Consider the following 21,235-nt stretch of genomic DNA (forward strand, 5'->3'; position numbering starts at 1 on the left):
AGCCAATCTGAAAATATCAGTATCATCTGAACTCCAGAAAACAGCATGCACACGTACACACTAATTAGAAGATTGGGGGTTTTTTTATATTTTTTTCATAATTTGCCGGATGGTGACCTGATTGCTAATTTAGGTCTTAGAATGGCTACCGATGGGATTTCCTCCCACTGCACAGCCTTATTGGATGTAACAGTAGAGGTACGAGGGCCGTAGAGGCGAACAAAAAACAGGCATGGGAGCCAGAGTGCCACCAACCTGGCTGATGGTGCTCATTGCTCTCATGTAGCTCTCGTTTCGGGAGCGGAATTTAGGCGAAGCCAGCAGCCCTGCTGGGTCCAAGCTGTCCAGACTCCTATTGATGGAAACCTCACTCACCGCCCGCAGATAGCTGTGACTCCGGATCTGCAGTTTGGGTGAGTGCTCTGTGGAAATCCTGCCATAAGGGAGGGAAAGAAAGAAAAAAGGAAGGGGTAAAAAACAAACAAAAAAAAAGTCAAAACAGGAAAAGCAAGAGATTAGTAAAAAGGTGAAAAACTAAGGATGATAAAGGCAGAAAAAGAGCAGAGGTAAAGAGGGGGCGATGAAAAGAATGCAAGAGAAGGCAATTTCAAGTACTTGGAAGTGTGTGAACCGAAAGATAAGGATCAATCCACAACTGCTTCAGGACACACCATTATCTAATCAAACAGCGTAGTTCTATTGAGAACCGCTCACAGTAGCTTAGATAGTTTGTCCTTGAAGCTCCTTGTAAGCACTTTCTAAAACGCTTAATCATGAGAACTCTTGTATATAGAGATATGAACGTCTGTTTCTGTATGCCTGTGAGGTATACTTAATTTAGAGACTGTGACATAAAAACACAGAAATATATTTGATACACATCCTGTATGAAAGGTATGAATAGATGTCTCATTAATTGTCACCTGCTTTCAGCCTGATTGCTTAGCATGTTTCACATCTATGTGCACGTGTGCATTTGCGTACCCGCAAAAAAGGGTGCTTGCTGTTTAGGTTAAATAGCAATTGGATGCAAGTTAAACAACGAATTAATCACAGCAAATAAAACCTAAAAAGCAGACTCACTTCATTCTTGAGGAACATGGCGGTCTACTAAACCAAGTGAGGAAAGAATACATCACAGATTATATATAAATTCTCAAATTAACGGTGAGAGCCACATCTTTTTGTAGCCTCTCTTATTCCACACACATATAAGAGCATCCGCATATAGATACTTTGCTTATACAACTCTTAGTCTCTGCCTTCATGTCAGGTCAGCTTTAATTATGCATTTCTGCCTTAAAATAGAGCGCGGTTACCACAGCAAAGCAAACTAGATTACTCATTCTTGGATGGAAGATTGGAAAGGCGAGGTGAAGTGGAAGAACAGATAAACTACTGAGATAAGAATAAGTGTGCCGAACGGACAGTTATTAATTTTAAAACATGTCTCCATTTAGCCCGACTGTCCTCCTGGCTCTTTAATATTGAGAATAATATACTAGAAGCTACTCCACAGTCACAGAAAAATTCATGAGTTAGTCATGCTGCTGCTTTGTTTGATCAACACAATTGATCATTTTGAGGTCTTCCATCAATGTTTTCTAATAGTTTTTTTAAGGAAAATCATTTTTTCCACCAGATGACAGGAAAAGAGAAATCTGGTGTATCTGAATCACCAAATAATGTTTTGAGCCAAATGTCATGTTTTATTATATCTTAAGTATTATTAAAGCTAAATGAATTTGATTGAGAAAACAAACTCAACACAGCTATATCATGCCTGGGAGTAACATATAGTGGTAATGGGTGATCTCAGAACCAAACAGAGAACTCATAGACAGAGTCAATTAAACAGCAACTATCACGGACAACCAAGTCCATCCTTGGGATGTACCATCGACAGATAGAGGAACTGGCTGACATAAAGAAATCCTTCCAATAGCTACAAAAGGCCAGGTTAAAAAACAGCACAAGCCTTGAGCACCAGGTCCATAGAAGCAGGAGTCTACTGAAACTGACAGAATCCAAGTTGCAGAGTGTATAAAAGCACCTAAGAGACTATCCAACACATAGTAGCAGGATCTAAGATCCAAGCTGGGACAGCATAGACTAACAGGCCCAACCAAGAGGCTGGGATAGTGTACAGGAAAATATGCACATGGACTAGGAATCCCCAAGTCCTGATGGGAGATGCCACGAAAGATGGTTGAGAACAACAGAGCTAGTGTCCTGTGGTACAGACAAGCAGTAGCTGCTAAATTAGCCAGGCATAGTGGTGGTTTCCAAGACAAGAGTTGTGATAGATGTGCTAATCCCAGCAGACAGCGACAAGTACCAGGGACTGAAAAAAACCAACTGGAGCAGATGTGTAAGTCCAAAGTGTTTCCAGTGGTAACAGATGCATTAGGAGCTGTGACCAGAAAGCAGGCAGATTCCAGGCACAACATCAGAGATCTCTGTCTGGAAGAGGAAGTAGCTGATAAAGAAATCCTACCAATGGCTGGTCAAAGCTGGACTTAAAGACAGCACAGAGGCACTAATCGTGGTTGTGGGGGCTATGGCCCCTAAGGCAATCCAACACGTAACAGCAGAGTGCAAGATTGTGGCAGGCAGGGCATACATCTGTGCTGAGTATGCCCTTTATCTTTAGGTCAAAATAGGATGCGTATAGTGGTCCCCGTGGAGCAGTGACCCCTAAACTGGGCAGGTGGGTCCAGGAGATCCCAGAAATGACATCTGAGATCTCTGTCCTGAACAGTACGCAGTACACAGCAAAGATACTGTGCAGCACCCTCAAGCTTCCAGGTCATTTGAATGATTGCTCCATATGATGCATGATAGACTTTTTCAGAGATATTCGAATAACTATCAAATTAAACAACCCATGCACTCCACATGAACACCTGATACTGCCACTACTATCAGAACTCCAACTTTCAAATCAATCAGTTTCCTAATCAAGCATTATGGTGGTTATTTGATTAATTTTAGATATTTTTAAGGAAAAGAAAAAGTCTAAACTTTGGCAATGGTTAAAAGATCATAGCCTGTAGTTTACAGGAGAGAAACAACAATCTCCTATGTTACAGTCAGGCAATTTAACCTTCAACACCAACATACACAACCTCTGTTGCTTCTGAAGAGACTTTTCAGGCTTTTAATTTTGATCTCTTTCCCAAAATTTCCGACCAGTCTGTGTAATTCATGGTCCAGTGAAAATGTGACAAAACAATTCAAAAAATGTTACACAGAGTAAATATAAAGTTTGTACTCCTGTCTATGTTCCACTGTACCTATAGTTCCCCATGCAGCACTGCCTACAGTACTGCAATGGTTCACTTGATTATAGATTATTTAATTATTTAAACGGTACATATTCTAAAACCAAGAAAGCGAAACTGGTGTGACTCATTCATATCAGCCACCTTGTGTCTTTGGCTGTGGGTGATTCACAGAGGAATCAAGTCAAGGAAGAATCTACCCACATCATTTTTCTATCCACATCTCCTCTTGATTTCCCTGTGGGGCTGATTATAGATCCAATGATGTCTATTGTGGCCACTTAAATTGCAGACCCAGCCAGTAATCAGGACCAGTTAAGGATTGGGGGGAGTTTAGCATATTGCAAGCTGTTCCACTATGAAACAAGTGACATAAATGAAGACATTACATCAGGAATCTGTCTGTCGTCTGCCGATTTCCTCCACATTTCTCGTTCTTTTCTCATAATTCTACATAATTCTTCTTTTCTGTTTTTCATCTTCACATCATGTCTTTTTTTGTGTTTTGCTTCAAATGTTTTTTTCCCCAACCAGTTCCCCCTGCCTCTCCGCGTGACAAGATTTCTCAGTCTAACTGCTTTTACCTTCTCCGCTTTCATCCTTCCCTTGCTTTCCCCTCTTAGTATATCTAAATAAAGAGCCTAAACACGGTGGTTGGAGGGATGGAAGGGTGTGTCTTAGAGACACACAGTAAACATGATAAAATCTAGGCCACAAATAAATGTTTATGGCAAAAAGAAAGCTTGGAGTTTGTGAGTGAGCGAAACAAGAAAGGATGTAATTTTCTCCTGAGCTTGTTGTTGTGTGTCAGAAATAATCCCAACCATTCATATACACTCTTTATCTGCATGCCTTGTGTTTTAATAAAGGAGGAGGTTGCAAATGGACGAGAATTAGCAAATTTCACAACTTCTTAGGAGCAATTCCCAGCTAGTCAAGGACACAATGGCCGCAGAATGAGCTCGAAAACATATGGAACAACAAAGCTGATTATTAAATCATTGCGGAGTGTAACAGACTTGTGCCAGCTCCCAAAAGCAACATTTGAAAACAAGATGTCAGCTGCTCCCGCCTCATTCTCTATCTCCAATGTGCAGCACTGCAGTTTGGTTTGTTCCATTGGGTTCCATCAGATGATGATGGCGTTCCCGGGGCCAAATTCAAGTCATTAGTAGGCCCCAAGCTGTGCCACTTGCACTTACGTAAGGGTGTGTGTGTGTGTGTGTGAGAGAGAAACCAGTAACAATGACGGAGCACCCACTGGTGTTCTTCTCATCTCTGTATATTACACAGTTAATCAGTCACAGCCTCGTGCAGCGCCATCAGACTGTCCTCGGTTCTTTAACTGTTTCAGTGCAGTATGACGTAAGATATCTCCAACGGTCAGATCACGTGTTGTTATACAGAGTGGTGGTATAAAGAAAGGACACCATCAAAAAACAGCAACAGCAATTACATCCTTTCATTATTTATTTCATAAAAACTAAAGTGATAATGCAGAAACAGTGTGTGAAAAGCCAAGAACACTCCTTCTATTGGAATTACGAGGGAAAGCATCAGCCACATGTTGCTAATCAAATGCACTTTAACTGATTGTAGGCAAGTGTGAGCACCTCCATAAAAGCACAGGTTTTGGCAGCTTGTCTGGGGCATTCAGGTGTGTTAGCACACTGTCAAGGAGGCAAGACATCAGTGATGAGCTTACAGAAGCAATAGTTGCTGCCCATACAGTCTGGAAAGGGTTATAAGGCCATTTCCAAACAATTTAAAGTCCATTATTCTACAGTGAGAAAGATTCAAGACAGTTACCAATCTTCTGAGGAGTGGAAATTCACCGAGAGCTCAGGCCGTGCAAAGTACAGAGAAACTAAAAAAAAAAAAAACCTCAGATGCTACAGGCCTAAGTTAGCATGTTAAATGTTAAAGTTATGGCAACAGTACAATTGGAAAAAGACTGAACAAGTATGGCTTGTTTGGAACGGTTACCAGAAAAAAGAACAAGGCAGACTAGCTTACATTTGCATCTTAACTAACAACAAAATTTCGGGTACGACTATTATTTGGGCAGACAAGACCAAAAGATGTTAAGCCATAATGCTCACAGCATCTCAGCACGAACACCTCATAGCAGCTATGAAGAGCGGTGGTAAAGTAGGTGATGATTTGGGATTGTTTTAAAGCCACAGGAATGTGCACCAACTGCGCTGAAAACAAATATCTTTGGATACCAAAATCCAAAATATCAACTATATCAAAGGTTAGGCCGACAGCTGTCCAACAGCTAAAGCTTGGACAAAAATGCATTATGCAACAGGACGATGATCAGAAGCACATCAGCAAATCTACAACAGAATGACAGAAAAAGAAAATATTCAAAGTTTAGACCTCTAACTGAAATATTGTGCTAAATCCAATTGTAAATCCACAAAGCTCCATGAAGTGAAGCAACGTTAGAATAATAGAAGAGACTGATAGTCACGCAGAAAGTCATTACCTCAAGTTACTCCAAGTTATTGCTGCTAAAGACTACAAGCAATTGAGGTGCACTTAGTTTTCCACAGGACTATATTTTGGTTTAGTTTTCATTAAATAATGAATAATGTGTAACGTGATTTATTGTTCATCTGCGGTCACATTATTCTAATTCAAAAATCTGTCAATGATTAGATTTTTTTTAAATGATGAAATGATATGTAAAACCTTAGACTCACTGACTGACTGTACATAACAGGGCAATGGATTAAAAAGGCAATTTCTGGTATATTACAACTCAGGTTTTTATGTTTTCGGTCCTTAATTCTGTGATATTACGATAACTGGTACTTCGAGAAGTAACAGGAAACAGGATGACATTGCTACAGTGGAGCTGGGGAAGCAAAAAACACGAGCTGTCAGAGACAATCAGACAGGTTGTAAATAAGCCAACAGATAACCTACACCACTGCACTTGGAGGAAAAATTAAAGCGACTACACTAAAGTTGCAGATAAAACTCCCACACTGCAGAGCAAATCTGTGTATGCGTGTTCACAATTATGCCAAGAAGGGTTGGACAGCAAAATGTAATTGATGACCTCCCACCATGCTTCCTTACCATGAACATTAGCACAGTGTTTTAATATTACAGGAATGCTGGCCAAAACTACAAACGTGGTATGAAATTAAAATGAATACAATTTCAATCAATTTGAAGTTCCAAAAATTGAATGTTCCACTTGTTTGCAAAGAGATTAAGTTCTGCCACTGGGCTTGACAGTGTGGACTAGATAAAATATAAATAAATAAAAATCTTGATGGACTCTGTTACTGCTGAATACTTTATAAACCCGTGCTGTGAAAAAATAGATTGCAGAGCAGAGAATGCCCTATATAACAAGAAACAACAGCTTGAAACTCTTCAAATAATGAAGCTCAGCTTTTAACCTCGGATCATTCGAAAAGAATTGCTTCAAAAGAGAGGCAGAGAGAAATAACTGATGATGTTCTCAACTCACAATGCATTTCTGAAGAACACAGTGCTTACTTCTTTAAAGAGATTTCAGTAGGTGAGCTGGCATTGTGGATTTTAAATCAGGGCTCAGTCGCTCTCAGTTCAGTGTGTTTGTGTATTTGTATGCCAGCTATGAAAATAGAGGCATGTCTTTATTGTTGTAAACACAGAAAAGATAATTAATCTGTGATCACCAAGAGCCAGGAACTTACACATAAGCCAAACTGCTGCTGGGAGTACGCCTGACTAACACTGACTGCCTCCATCTCAGTTGTTTGTTGACTTTTCTCTTTCACTCTCATTCCCTTCATCTCTCCAGTCTGCTTTACTGACACTGTGCAGAGTGACTCCAGGCTTTCAGCACACTTAACACATTTTATTCAGTAGCATATAATACAGAGGTAGATCTAAAGTTACAAACAGGGGAAAAATGATTAGTCTATTAGGGCTCAAACCCAGGACAGAAATGTAATCAAGATCTTTTCCCACAGATTAACAACAAACAGTCAAAACACAAAACCACTCACAGCTGCTGCTTCAGATGAGCCAACTTAATTTTTTAAAATCTTTTGCATGCTACCTTAAAGAAAGGGCAACTCTGTGTTCTTGTGTAAACAGCTTTAGTTTACGCCTGGCATTTTTCTTACCTTTTAGATTTATTTAATTAAGAAAAATCCAAATCTTTACAACGAGTAATTTCAAGTAATAATTTGCGCCCTGGTACACACTCACTTGAGCGTAGTCATCTCTGTGAGAGACGGCTGCGTGGCCTTCAGGTAGCTGGCTCGTCGTGCCTGGACCTTGGGCGAGGGTTTGGGGCTGCAGTCCGAGTCGCCGCTGTCCTCCTCAGCCATGGCTTTGATATAACTGCCACTGCGCATCCGCCGGCATGGAATCTCGTCATCTTTCCCCAGCGGAGAGAAATTGCTCCACTCATCCTGAGGCACCTGTAGAAATGAGGTGAGGTTAGGTAAAGAGGTATTGTATACATGTCACCCTCTGCACTTCAGAGCCCCTGCAGACATACTTACACATGAATCGCGAGCAGACTAAAAAAAACAAAAACAAAAAACCCTCAAACCCAATATTTTCTCAGTTGTCTGCACTGAACTTTATACCTGAAAAGATTCAGTAGTAACAGCATCAATGCAAAGTCTGCCTTGATCATACCATAAGCCTGCCAGTGCCAGTGGCCTTCTTTTGTCTGTCCTGTGATGCATGCTGCATATCAAATGCAGGGAATTAATTGTTTTGACAAAATGTTGCAGTACCTCAGCTTCTGTGTGCACTCCTGCCTTTTCACAGACACTAATGAAGGTAAAAATAAAAGGAGGTAAAGCTATCTTCTAGCCCTAATCTAAAAGAGAGGGAGTCAAAGACAGCAGACATGGAAAGAGAGAGGGTGGGGGAAACAAAGGGGGTTTTGTTCAACAGAACCACTGCAGTGCTAAGGTGAGTGGCTGTTAGGGCACCAGCTCTGAAGTGAAAGAAATGAGATACAGAGCGAGAAAAAAGTTCACAAGGATCATTCAACAGACTCGTGTGTAGCTAGGAAACCAAGCTGACCTTGATGTCAGGGGTAACTACAGACTGTGTTAACATCCCAGCAACAGTGGTTTGGATGGGGACGTCAAAAGTGAATTATTCTAAGACAGAGTGAAAAAGATGAATTGAAATAAAAAAAAGGGTATTAATTTTGCTTTAATCAGCTTTTTGATGGAGCATAAGAGTATGGAGGATGGTGTAGGCCGCTCCCTCTGGGTTGGAAAAAGGACACCAACTCTGAAGTGGCAAAACTACAGTTCTTCTAACGGCCACTTGAGGCTGGCTCCAAAAGCGAGTCATCTTCAGCTCTTAAACGAACAGCATACTCAAAAAACTATTTATGGTCTCTGTAGCCAATGTTACTCTTTACAACCGATGAGGTAAGGATGACTTTTTATAACCCACCCTTTTGGATTTGGTCTTTTGAGCATTTTTAATGCAGTTACTGGAAGATTTATTGCATGCTATGAGGTAGAGCCCATCCCAGAAGTTTGTGCTTCTGTTTTGATTACTCAAATTCTTTTACTACTATTAACTAACTGCAATTCATGACCCCTGCTTGATAACCAGATGTGCTAGTGTTAGACGTTAACTTACTACCCTGTCAGCCAAAACTTCAGAAACCAGTTGATGACATCATCCCCATTTTAATATGCAGTCTGTGGATGTAACCTCTGAATGTTTCATGAAAAGGGTCAATTAAGTGAGTGTGTGAACATCAAACACCGGATTACAAAATCCCATCCCACTAGGTGATGCAAATAGCATGTCTTTTTGTTTTAAGCATTCAAAAAGTGTCTGGAGACTAACTTGTCAGGCTGTTCTCCTTGAAAGCCACTTTTCCCTTCCGTCTCGCTCTCTGGAGAAAAAGCAATGGCTCTTTTAGGCTAGAAGAGTTGTTGCCACACTGCAGTGACAACATCCTTCCTTGATCTGCTCACTCCGTTTTTCAGGATGTTAAAATGCATGGCCATACAGAACTTTGTCTTTTATGTTTCCCTACTCTGGCATTCTGCCTTTTACTTTCTCCATTCATGCACTCTTCTGTTGCCCTTATTTGCCTCCCCCCCTCCAAAAAACCCCAAAAAAACCCGCACACACATACACATGCTTTCGTCCATTCTCTCCGGCTTGTCTCTCCATTTCTTTCCTCGGGCCTAAATTTGCAGCTCAGCTCAATGCATGAAAATGCATGAAATCTGAAACACTTTTATCTTTTCCCAGAAAAGTGAAGCATGATCGGGTCCCTGTGTGCATGTGTCCCTGTGTATTTTTGTGTGTGTGGCCACCATGCTTAGGAAGTAGAGTGGTTTTCTCTTCATTTTTTGTCTGCTGACCTCTGATCTCATAGTAGCACCCCACTTTTTCTTTGTAAATAGGATATATTCAGACATTTACAACCATATACCCACCAATCCTGCTATGACCAATGCATTTATAATGTTGACAGCTGTAATAATGTAGTTCCATGCTGCAAGGTGTCATTAATGCTCCACAAACACAAACCAGTCAGGTTTTTACACTGAACAAAGAAATAATTATATTGAAAGTAAATGTAAGTTGTGCATAAGTGATTTTAATTACTTCACAATTTCCTGGTAATTTAGTGGAAAACAAATAATATTTTCTGAGCTTACAATGTAAGTACACTGTACTTTCTGGGGTGAGGGCTGTATTATGGAGTGTACTGTAAGTAATCTTAAGTACAATATAAGTTAAAAAGGATGATTAAATAATAAAAAATTCAACATAATGAAGATTAATTAACGATGTAACAAAATAAAGCTGTAAAAAGACTAAATTAATCCACTTAATAATAAGGCTCGTGCCCTGAAAAGTACAGTGTATTTAGGATGGGGAAATTTTCTGCGAAGTTACCAGGAAATTATGCAATACTTAAGTAATTGTAACTGCATAAGTAATTTTAATTACTTCAATTTATACAGTACATAGTTACATACTTAAATTTTGCTTCCTGTAAAAATCTGACTTCTTACACCTTTATTCTAAATTACCTGCCTTTAAGAATTTGTATTTCAATATAATTACATCGTAATTTGAATTACAGGGGAATTAAGCGCTTAAACTCCAGCCATATAATTATAAATATTGTAAATATTTCAGTGCATTCAGCCACAACCACAGAGGATTAGATGGTATGTGATGAGTCTGAAAAATGTTTATGATTATATCAAGAATAAATTCAACAAGAGATCAAAGCTCAGGGGAATGAGATGAACGAGTCTGGGTTGCTGTGACCCTGATTAGTCTCTCTCCATCTCTCTCTCTCTAAATCACAATGACGCATGCAAGCAAACAAATGCAGATTTTGTGCAGAAAAACAGAAACATGGAGGCGCGGCTCACACCAGATGATGCATGAAGCTTGACACATTAGAGGTGGGGCTGTTGTAAACAGTCCTACCTGAAGGAAGTGGCAAGTGCGTCCCTGCTCGGCTTTCACCAGAGCTTTATCTAGGTTGACTGAGGCCTTCTGGTAGACTTCTCTTGCTCTGCTCACCGTCAGAGTAGAAGACCATGAGCTCTTCTTCAGCTGAACTTGGCCATCGAGCGCACTCATCAGCGGCAGCCCTCCACCGCTGCCCCCCGAACACGTTGAGCACTTCACATCGTTGTTGCTACGTGACGTCTTGAGAGACTGGGCGCTGATAGTGTTATAGGACTCCATGAAATACTGCGACTGGGATTTTTCTGGATGACGCCCCATAGTCATGACCCCAGAGGGCAGGCCTCCACTGTTGCCCGCATGTTGATGATGGTAGAGGCACACTTCCCGGTCAAGCGTGTCATCTGAGCTCCAGTAGCCTGAGATGGCAGAGCGCATCTTAGGCTCCGACTTGGAGCGGTCTTTGCTCTTACTGCGCTTGCTGTGCTTTAAGGTGCCAGACGATGATGGTGGATCATCAGGACTGGATTTGCTGCCATTCATCCTCCCACTTCCTCCTCCACCAGACCCTGAGGGCCCCTCCAGGGAGTGTGACTTGGTGAAAAGCTTCTGGACAGAGTGAACGAGGTGGCGGATTCGACCGGGGCTGTCACTGCGTTGGTGCTCCACAGCAGTGCGCTTATACTGCAGTGTGTGGTAGCCTTCACGCCGCAACGGTGCCTGGCTCTCAAACTGCTCTAGCAGGTTAGAGGGGATGCGATTGTTGTTTCCTCCTCCACCTCCCTTACTGCTCGGCCCAGTGTAAGGCACCAAAGCACCACACTCCTCCTTTAGCTCATGGTGAGAGCTGTACTGTCTGCGAGGGAAAGTGCAGCTGGCCAGATCAGGATAGGTACTGCACTCAGACTGGAAGGAGTTCCTTTGGGTATAGCAAGGGTGGTCAGCAGGATGAGCATCCCCAGAGTTTAGGAAGTAGGACCGACGATCTGAGTGTCCCAGGGTCATCGAGTCGTAAGAAGGGTCGCAGGTCACTGTGTGATGGTGACTGCGACTGCTGGACAAACCTTTCATTGTCATCGTGGCCAGGTCTTCAACTGCTGCAGCAGGAAGTCTGCAAAGGCCCAGAAACTAGCTCTGCAAAGAAATACACAGCCATGGGGAAGAACAGACAAACAAACAAGAACAGAGAGAGACAGAAAACAGAATTATAAATATCTTCTATTTGCATACACTTAAAAGCACAATTTAATGTTTTCATCTGATTTTTTTGAGGAAGATGATTTTTGGCCGTCCTTCACAGCTGAGAAAATCTGATGTTGACAGGCCTTGGACCTATTCTTCCCTCAAAGTCTTTGATTTTTGCCCTTCAAAACTTCAAAAGGAGGATTTCTAAATATAGCAGCCATTTGGCATGTTGTCCCAGACACCCAGATCTGTCCTCAAGCCTCTTCCTCCATTTCTCTGTTTAGTCTACTACATTTCAGTGAACAAAAAAATGACAGTGAATCAAGGAAACAGAGAGAACTAAAGCAAGAAAAGGTAGCAAGGAGAGATCAAATCTATTTCAAGTGTGTGCTAAATTTGTTCAAGGCTACTGTAAAATGAAACTTCAATGGAAGTCAAAGATACAAGAAATCAGGGATGGGAATGCAGCGACTTTACCACAACTGTCCCCTGTCTCACAAATTTAATCCAGTGCTTTCTTGTTTGGGTAGCACTAAAACAAAAAAGAAAACATATCTAGTTTTGCTTTACAGCTTACCTGCTCGCTGGGTAAATATGCACATCCCCACACCCACAAATACAATCAGTGATCACATATCCCCTCTATACCTCTAGGTCTTCTAGGGGGAAACCAATTGGCCAGTAAAACCCAGCTGACAGCTTCTGGGCTGGTTGAGGCGTCTGCAATAAACGGCTTTGCCCTTACAGGGTGACTACAAAAGAGCGGCATACATCAGCACCCTTAAACTGCCTTCCTTACCCATGTGGGGCTGTGGCTGGCTGGTCGGTGAACCCACACTGTTTCCAGTGGACTGGAGGTATAGCTAACAAGACAATAATCGGAGCCCACGCACCTCAGGGTAGCACAGCGACAGCAGTGAGGCTTAGCCTCAGCAGGCAATTCATTACACTGATTTACAATGCAGTACCAAAGGCCACTAAGGTATATTTTATTAAAAGAAAAAATGGGAAAAAAAGGGTTGGGAGTTAGGGTGGGAGAAATGAACATAGGACAAACAAAATGATGGAGGCCGAGCAGCAGAATTAAATATCATGGCAAGCATTTACTTCCCTTGATGACATGGTGTTGGGTGCATGCGAGGTGCAGTTAAGTGAATGGCTGTACTGTTGAGAGATTTATTATTTTCTTTGACTGTAAACTAGGTGCTACATTAATTGAAAAACTAGGGGAATAATTCATGCAATTTCCTTGTCTCCGGTAAACCAGAGGATTAAATCATTCAGGGAGAGAATTAAGCAAATAGATTTCTCTTATTGTATGAGTGAAAATGGAAAATCCACAGTGGTCAGTCCCCACCCCCACCCACCATCCGCAACGCACTCACAAGAGTGAATTCACATGCGGCACCCACCGCGTACAACAAAGACATGCACAGTGTCCGCTTCTTGCAGAGCACTTAAAAAGTGGGCTGTGTCCAACTAAAGGTATTCATTGCAGTTGACAGAGATCTCTTCTGTTGGCCACTGAAGCACAGAATGTGACCTAAATAAAAGGCCCTCGCGGTGATCCACAGCAGCGTGTTTGTGGCACAGCTGTCTGCAGAGCTGCGCTAAAGCTGAAAAGCTGAAGTTGGGTCATGTTGGCTATTTGCCTGCTAGCAACAAATACCCATGTGCACACACACAACACACGCACACAAACACACACAAATACGTTAACCTGACAGACTGCATATACATGCAGAATTCTGATGTTGCTCGCTCGTAAAGAGCAGTTTATCAACAACACAAAGGACCTGGTTGTAACAGGTTTGTCAGGTATGGCCTTCAGTTATAAGCGCTCAAAGACACCTGTGGTTATGTATTATGCTGTATGTCCACTGGAGGTGACTGACCCAGTTATGTCTACCTGTCTGGGTAACCAACCACAATTTTGTGTGCCAGGAGTTAATTGTAGTGTCAACTGAACTGTGGAATAGGGGTCTTTATGGCCACACGGTTTCATAGCACATGTAGCTTCTCCTTTATTTTTGCACACACTAAAAGACGGAAGTAACCAAAGTGCAAGCTCCTTCATCACTCCTCACAGTGTGCAAATATTACATAGCACATGTTCTGTTACTCTAATTACAGGACCAGTAATCATCAATATGTAAAGAAACGTAAAGCTTGATGAAGGCTTAGTGTGTAGAGCTGCTGCTTTGGGTCTTCCAGTGAGAAGGGGTGCTTAAAATCATGGCTTCCACAGTACGAAAAGCAACAAGCAAACAAAAGAACATCAAGAAGTTTGAGAGAACTTGTTCCTTCTACTTTGTGTAAACAGCCTCTAAAAACCACCGAGAGTTCATTACATTTAAAGTGATTGCTGAACAGCAAGGTGTGCAAACAAAATGCAGGAGTAGATAAAACAAGCCAGGCTATGAATGTTAATGCTCATTAACACCTGTGCTTCATCAGCACAGCGGGAAAAAAATCTATTTGGATGCCAGCTTTCTTTGGGGTTAGATGAGATGAATGTAAAATAGATTTTTCCTCATCATCTAACAGCGTAAGCAGGCAAGGACGCAGCGTCACAGTGGCAAAGTCTACTCTTAATCTTCTTCTACCTCACCATTAGTGAGTCACACTTAAACAAATAAAAAAAAAAGTGGCATGGAAATGCAAAGCAGCACTGACTTACAGCACACCATCTTAGGAAGTGTTGGAATCAATAAGCATTAGAGTGAGAAGACTACTGCAGCTTCTGCTGGTGAAAAAATACAAAGCCGCTGTACAGCCAGTCTATCTTCCTCAATCAACACGGAAAACTAGTTGCTGGATGGAGCTCGGGGTTTAGAGAGCCCCCATGAAGCCTTTAGAGGCTGCAAGGCTACACAAAGTCTTCACTTCTCTCTTGAGCCTGGGTAATGCTGTCTCCAAAGAAAAAAAGAACATTACCAATCTCCTCTTCACAGGAGATCAAATCACCACAGCAAATCTGGCTCATATGTGTGTGTTTGTGTGTGTGCGTCTATGTGTCTGTGCTTGTTTCTAATCAAAAGAAAGAGTTCAGCACTTTACCTCCAGTTTCCAGGTCCAGTAAAGTTCTCCTTTGATCGTGCAAATGTTTGCAGTTAGGCATACTGCATAATATTACTGACCAGACAGGATGTAAAGGTGAAGATGCTATAGACACAAAAAATATATTTTTTTATTGCTTTCCATGTGTAAGACATAAAGGGCAATAAGTCTTTACCAATGTGATTTTCAACCGCAATGTATGTCTGTGTAGGGTCTCAGTCATCCAGGTCATGGTAATCTAAGGAGCTTGGAAAGAAAAGCAGTGGGACTTCTTTAAGTTTCTTGAAAGACGCTTCACTCTCATCCAAGAAGCTTCATCAGTTCTAAGACCAAATGGTGGAGAGACCCAGGTATGTAAGACCTAGTAGGAGTTGTCCCTTAAGACGATGGTTGACCCACTATTGATTATGTGACTCATTACATGAGACAACGTGTTGATCCTAGACACATCTAGGATCAACTGACCCTAGATGGGTCAGTTGATCCCAATTACTGCAGTGTACATGCTTCTCAAAAAGACAAATATTTACTCCTACATGCCAAATGATTCAGTATTCAATATGTTTATGACAAAATAGGCAAATAAGATTTTCTTGACATTTCAAATATGACATATTTGTTTCCCAATACTTTTATTACCTGCATGCATACTTACATGTTGCAAAGGTAAGGCGATACTGTACACTGTGCTCTGCATTTTCATAAAAAGTTGAATGCAAAATACGTATTTGTTTTGGTTTGATGGGCTTTCCTGCTCTGCTCTTTTTTCAGGTCAGTATTCGTGCACGTATGACCTGGTGTGCCTACATATGAAGCCATGCTAATAGCTTTGGTTTCATTTCTCTGGTTTTAACATCTGTTTCTGAGCTCTGAGACTGCCACTGCACTTCACCAGCAGGCAAAAGGCTGTGGTGCCTCTAGAGATGACATTTGAAAAGCTTAACTTTAATGTCAAGCAATTTAAAATAAAGTGTCTCTCTGTAAATAAAGCTCTGGTTAATTTGAACGATCCATAGATCTTGCTGGAGTTTTTAAACCGAAACATAACATACATTTTCTTATGGCTTTTCTTACTCGAGAAGGTGGTGCGGGTCAGTCACGTTCACAGCTAAGGCCAATTAGAATCAGCAGTTAATGTAGAAGTCAACATAACCTGCAGGTTTGAACCTAATATCTATACCTATACCTAATGCAAAATATCGAGTACTTTAAAAAGTACTAAATTCTCTACCTTGCCTCAGACACAAATACATACGAGGTTTATTGAGAAATTCTGTCGAGCCACTTTAGCCACACACTAACAACTTCAACAAAACTCACCCACATTTTTAAATGTACTTGAAAAACACCCATGAGAGAGCTGCAGCTGGCAGTGAAACAACAGTGACAGAGAGAATATTCTCATCCTGAATGTGTGAACAGTGTCTTAGAAAAAAAAAATCCCACAGAGAACGATGTTGTAGAACATTTTTAAGACAGCCAGGGGCCCAAAAAAAAAAAAAAACATTGAGGAAATGGTATTTTTTTTTTCTGTGATTATGTAAAAGTGGCTTTTAGGAATGCCAGGAGAGGCTGGGTACCACTAACTTTAATGTCTTGCTGTTAAAATGGCTCTTAAATGATAGATGACTGTCTTGAATGACGGTCCTCACTGACTGCACCAAGACAACACTCTGAACAAAAGCTGCACATGATTGCTTCTGGTTTATGAGATATTCTTCATTAAACGTATGTCTGCACAAGCAATATCAGACATGATAGGAGTCACACAAAAAGGTAAATTGACAGAAATAGCACACTTTCAGCATGCCATCTCATTTCCAGCCCAGAACACTTGATGTTACACCAAGAGATAAGGAGGCAGTATATCTTTACCATATAAATAAATGACAGCTTATGCAACATGTTTCCACCGTAATTTGTGATTGTTAGTGGGCTTTATTCAAAACACTTAGGAATGAAATATGCTGCTGGCATCCTATCAAAACATTTTAAATAACTTGACAAATAAACACATATTTAAGGCACAGCTTTAAAGCGTTTTTTTCTTTTGCTTAGCCAAACAGATTCTTCTACCTTCTGATCGAGGTAGTTTCACCTGACGCATAATAAGCGTGTTTCCTTTCACTGTATTGGCTGCATTATAAACCTGCATGCCGTCATGGATGGATTGATGTTCCTGGTTTCCACAAGACAGCTCCTTTGTCACAACCAAACTAATTAGGCTGACTGTCAGGGCTCCCTCTGACAAATGGAGTGACTGTGTTGAGTTATAGCTCAGGACCCATCAGAGACAAATTCCTCTGGTGATGAGGTCTATTTGATGAAGGTAAACAAATTAACGCATGCATTAACTTTACAAAAAGCCTGGTGTTGTTGGTGTCAGGCAGAGCTGTCATTGCATGATGTTCAAAGAAATTCAATAATGTACACAATGCCCCAACGGAGGCAACTACGCAAGCGATTCAGAGGTCATTTTAATGTTATGTCAGGGACTGTGGATTGTGCGAGTGCATTTCTGTGTAATTTTTTGATTTTCTCATTTATATTTAATTCAACCTTTCTTCTATTTTTGTTTCCGTTAAGGTACCACCAAACCTAAAAAAATATTTGCTGAGATTTTGAAGGAACTTTAATGTTAACGGTAGTAAACTTTAAAGTTGACTTCTGTTAAAGGTGCTATAAAAATATAATAATAGTTGTTTTTCAAAGTTTAATCCTTGAATTTTTAACACTTTAAAGCCTGAACAACGTAATAGTTGCCAGAAATGTTTAATTTGTTGAGAATTATTTGCGATTTATCTTTGGGTTATATGTGGGAAAAACTACACTTATACTGTGCAGCAAGGTGTTGTTCAACAGCTTTGTCCTGCAACTGTTACTCTCTTATTCTAAGTGAATTTCATCTGTTAAACATTATGAACAAAAACAACAAAAAAGATATAATATAAAAATAGAAAAGCACTGTAAAGCTCCCATGCTGAATAGAATTCTTGACATTTCTCTTAAACAATGTATTCATTCAGGAAGCTTTTGGTCTTTAAAGAAAAGGGACTCGAGTAGCTCTGACACTGCTTTGCCTCCATAACGAAAGGCCATGACTCTGCTGAGATTGCAGTTGTATGGCTTCAGGTTGAATCTATCATGGATATACTGTAAGAATAAAGGACAAAGATGCAGCTTCTAGATGCCACTTTCTTTTTAAAGGGTACGATTGTAGTCAGATATGATAAAATCAGTTTTATAAGGCAGTCATGTGATCTGTAAGGGTACTTCTTCAGCTTGCTATTTGTAATTTTAACAACTTTAACAACCCCAATCTATTTTTTTTTTCTTTTTTAAAAGATATCTACTATGAAATATCTTCTATGATGACTGTAGTATATGTGTATACAGTGGGGCAAAAAAGTATTTAGTCAGCCACCGATTGTGCAAGTTCCCCCACTTAAAATGATGACAGAGGTCAGTAATTTGCACCAGAGGTACACTTCAACTGTGAGAGACAGAATGTGAAAAAAAAATCCATGAATTCACATGGTAGGATTTGTAAAGAATTTATTCGTAAATCAGGGTGGAAAATAAGTATTTGGTCACCTCAAACAAGGAAAATCCCTGGCTCTCACAGACCTGTAACGTCTTCTGTAAGAAGCTTTTCTGTCCCCCACTCGTTACCTGTATGAATGGCACCTGTTTGACCTCATCATCTGTATAAAAGACACCTGTCCACAGCCTCAACCAGTCAGACTCCAAACTCCGCCATGGCCAAGACCAAAGAGCTTTCGAAGGACACCAGGAAAAGAATTGTAGACCTGCACCAGACTGGGAAGAGTGAATCTACAATAGGCAAGCAGCTTGGTGTGAAAAAATCAACTGTGGGAGCAATCATCAGAAAATGGAAGACATACAAGACCACTGATAATCTCCCTCGATCTGGGGCTCCACGCAAGATCTCATCCCGTGGGGTCAAAATGATCATGAGAACGGTGAGCAAAGATCCCAGAACCACACGGGGGGACCTGGTGAATGACCTGCAGAGAGCTGGGACCAAAGTAACAAAGGTCACCATCAGTAACACACTACAACGGCAGGGAATCAAATCCCGCAGTGCCAGACGTGTTCCGCTGCTGAAGCCAGTGCATGTCCAGGCCCGTCTGAAGTTTGCCAGAGAGCACATGGATGATACAGCAGAGGATTGGGAGAATGTCATGTGGTCAGATGAAACCAAAGTAGAACTTTTTGGTATAAACTCAACTCGTCGTGTTTGGAGGAAGAAGAATACTGAGTTGCATCCCAAGAACACCATACCTACTGTGAAGCATGGGGGTGGAAACATCATGCTATGGGGCTGTTTTTCTGCCAAGGGGACAGGACGACTGATCCGTGTTAAGGACAGAATGAATGGGGCCAAGTATCGTGAGATTTTGAGCCAAAACCTCCTTCCATCAGTGAGAACTTTGAAGATGAAACGAGGCTGGGTCTTCCAACATGACAATGATCCAAAACACACCGCCCGGGCAACAAAGGAGTGGCTCCGTAAGAAGCATTTGAAAGTCCTGGAGTGGCCTAGCCAGTCTCCAGACCTCAACCCCATAGAAAATCTGTGGCGGGAGTTGAAAGTCCGTGTTGCTCGGCGACAGCCCCAAAACATCACTGCTCTTGAGAAGATCTGCATGGAGGAATGGGCCAAAATACCAGCTACTGTGTGTGCAAACCTGGTAAAGACCTATAGTAAACGTTTGACCTCTGTTATTGCCAACAAAGGTTATGTTACAAAGTATTGAGTTGTATTTTTGTTATTGACCAAATACTTATTTTCCACCCTGATTTACGAATAAATTCTTTACAAATCCTACCATGTGAATTCATGGATTTTTTTTCCCACATTCTGTCTCTCACAGTTGAAGTGTACCTCTGGTGCAAATTACTGACCTCTGTCATCATTTTAAGTGGGGGAACTTGCACAATCGGTGGCTGACTAAATACTTTTTTGCCCCACTGTATATGTAACTGTGTATGTACCCCATCTCCTCCTTAAGGGTGGGCCAATCTGAATGAAACTTACACAAACACAGAGCAGATATTAACATCTTTATCTTTTAAAACACATGTTATAAATTCTACTTAAATGAGTTATAAATAGATTTATAATATAAACGAATTAAACTATAAATGATTTACTATTAAAGCAGCAGTTTACGGTTAAATATTACTATGTATTATGTTTCTTAAATGTGTCTTTAACAATAAGAGGCTAAAAATGTAAGTTTATTTAGTGATTATCACTGGCTATACCAACATTATTATATTCCACGTAAACATTAAACCCAAGGTTTTGCTTTCCTTCAAAACTGAACAGATTTATGTCGCTTGACTTTGTAGCTTGTTAAGAAAAAATAGATATATTATTATTCTTATATATGTGTATTCTCAATCATATATGAATGTTTTGTTAAGTGTTTAGAAACACACAACTTTTGTCATCTGTTTTTTGTGGTTTGATGAAGACATAACAATACAACTCTGCGCCACACATAAGCACATCAAAAAAGCGCTGGGGGCCTGCCAAAAACTGCCCCGAGGGCAGGTTTTTTCTAATAATAATAATAAAACTCAGATTGTTTGAATATACGCAGTATATAAGCACAATAAACCAACAGACTTATACACCAGCAATGGTAATTTATGAAATACCCTACAGGCTACATTATATCAGTGCAGCTGTCCTAAACAAAGCTGTCGGTAATGCCAAAACTGCTGATGAAATATTTCCCTGATAAATTAAAACTTTAGTTTAGTAAAACAATATAGAATAGGCTATTAGGGTTCGGTCCAAAATCCTCAATGTCGACTAGAACATTAAACTTAATACAAATCAACAACAGAGGTGCACAAACAAGAATAACTGATTATGGGGAGTATGTGTGTTGCCCAAAAGCAATTTTAGAGGATAATAAGGCTATAAGAATAAAAGGTCACTTTGACCTGTTCCAAATAATCCACCTTCACAAACCTTGATATTATATTAGTGTGACAAATTACTATTTTCTTTCTCCCCCCTCTCTCAATTCTTTTTTTTAATAAAGTTCAATAAAGCTATCCATAAAAAGCAGTCAAGGAAATTGGACAAGGGAGGACAGCATCGCCATGGAAACAAATGGATTTTCTGGTGGAAAACAATGTGTTTTCAGCTCAGCTAGTGACAACTCATATGTACCAACCGCTTTGGGATCATACATGCGGACAGCAACAGGAGTCACCATTTCTTG

General features: G+C 40.7%; 1 protein-coding gene across 2 annotated transcripts in view; it reads right to left on the reverse strand.

The window, feature by feature from the left end:
* dlgap1b (discs, large (Drosophila) homolog-associated protein 1b) overlaps positions 1-21,235 on the reverse strand; it is a 96,572-nt gene that overhangs the window by 34,479 nt on the left and 40,858 nt on the right. For both annotated transcript variants that reach the window (XM_006795070.3, XM_006795071.3), the window contains exons 3-5: positions 10,743-11,858; positions 7,506-7,720; positions 256-433 (exon numbers count right to left, since the gene is read on the reverse strand). In XM_006795070.3, the coding sequence (XP_006795133.2) occupies positions 256-433; positions 7,506-7,720; positions 10,743-11,801 (1,452 nt within the window). In that variant the 5' untranslated portion in view covers positions 11,802-11,858. The remainder of the gene's footprint in view (positions 1-255; positions 434-7,505; positions 7,721-10,742; positions 11,859-21,235) is intronic.

This window comes from Neolamprologus brichardi, chromosome 9 (genome assembly GCF_056152115.1).
Source record: "Neolamprologus brichardi isolate AB-2024 chromosome 9, ASM5615211v1, whole genome shotgun sequence".
NCBI classification, from domain to species: domain Eukaryota; kingdom Metazoa; phylum Chordata; class Actinopteri; order Cichliformes; family Cichlidae; genus Neolamprologus; species Neolamprologus brichardi.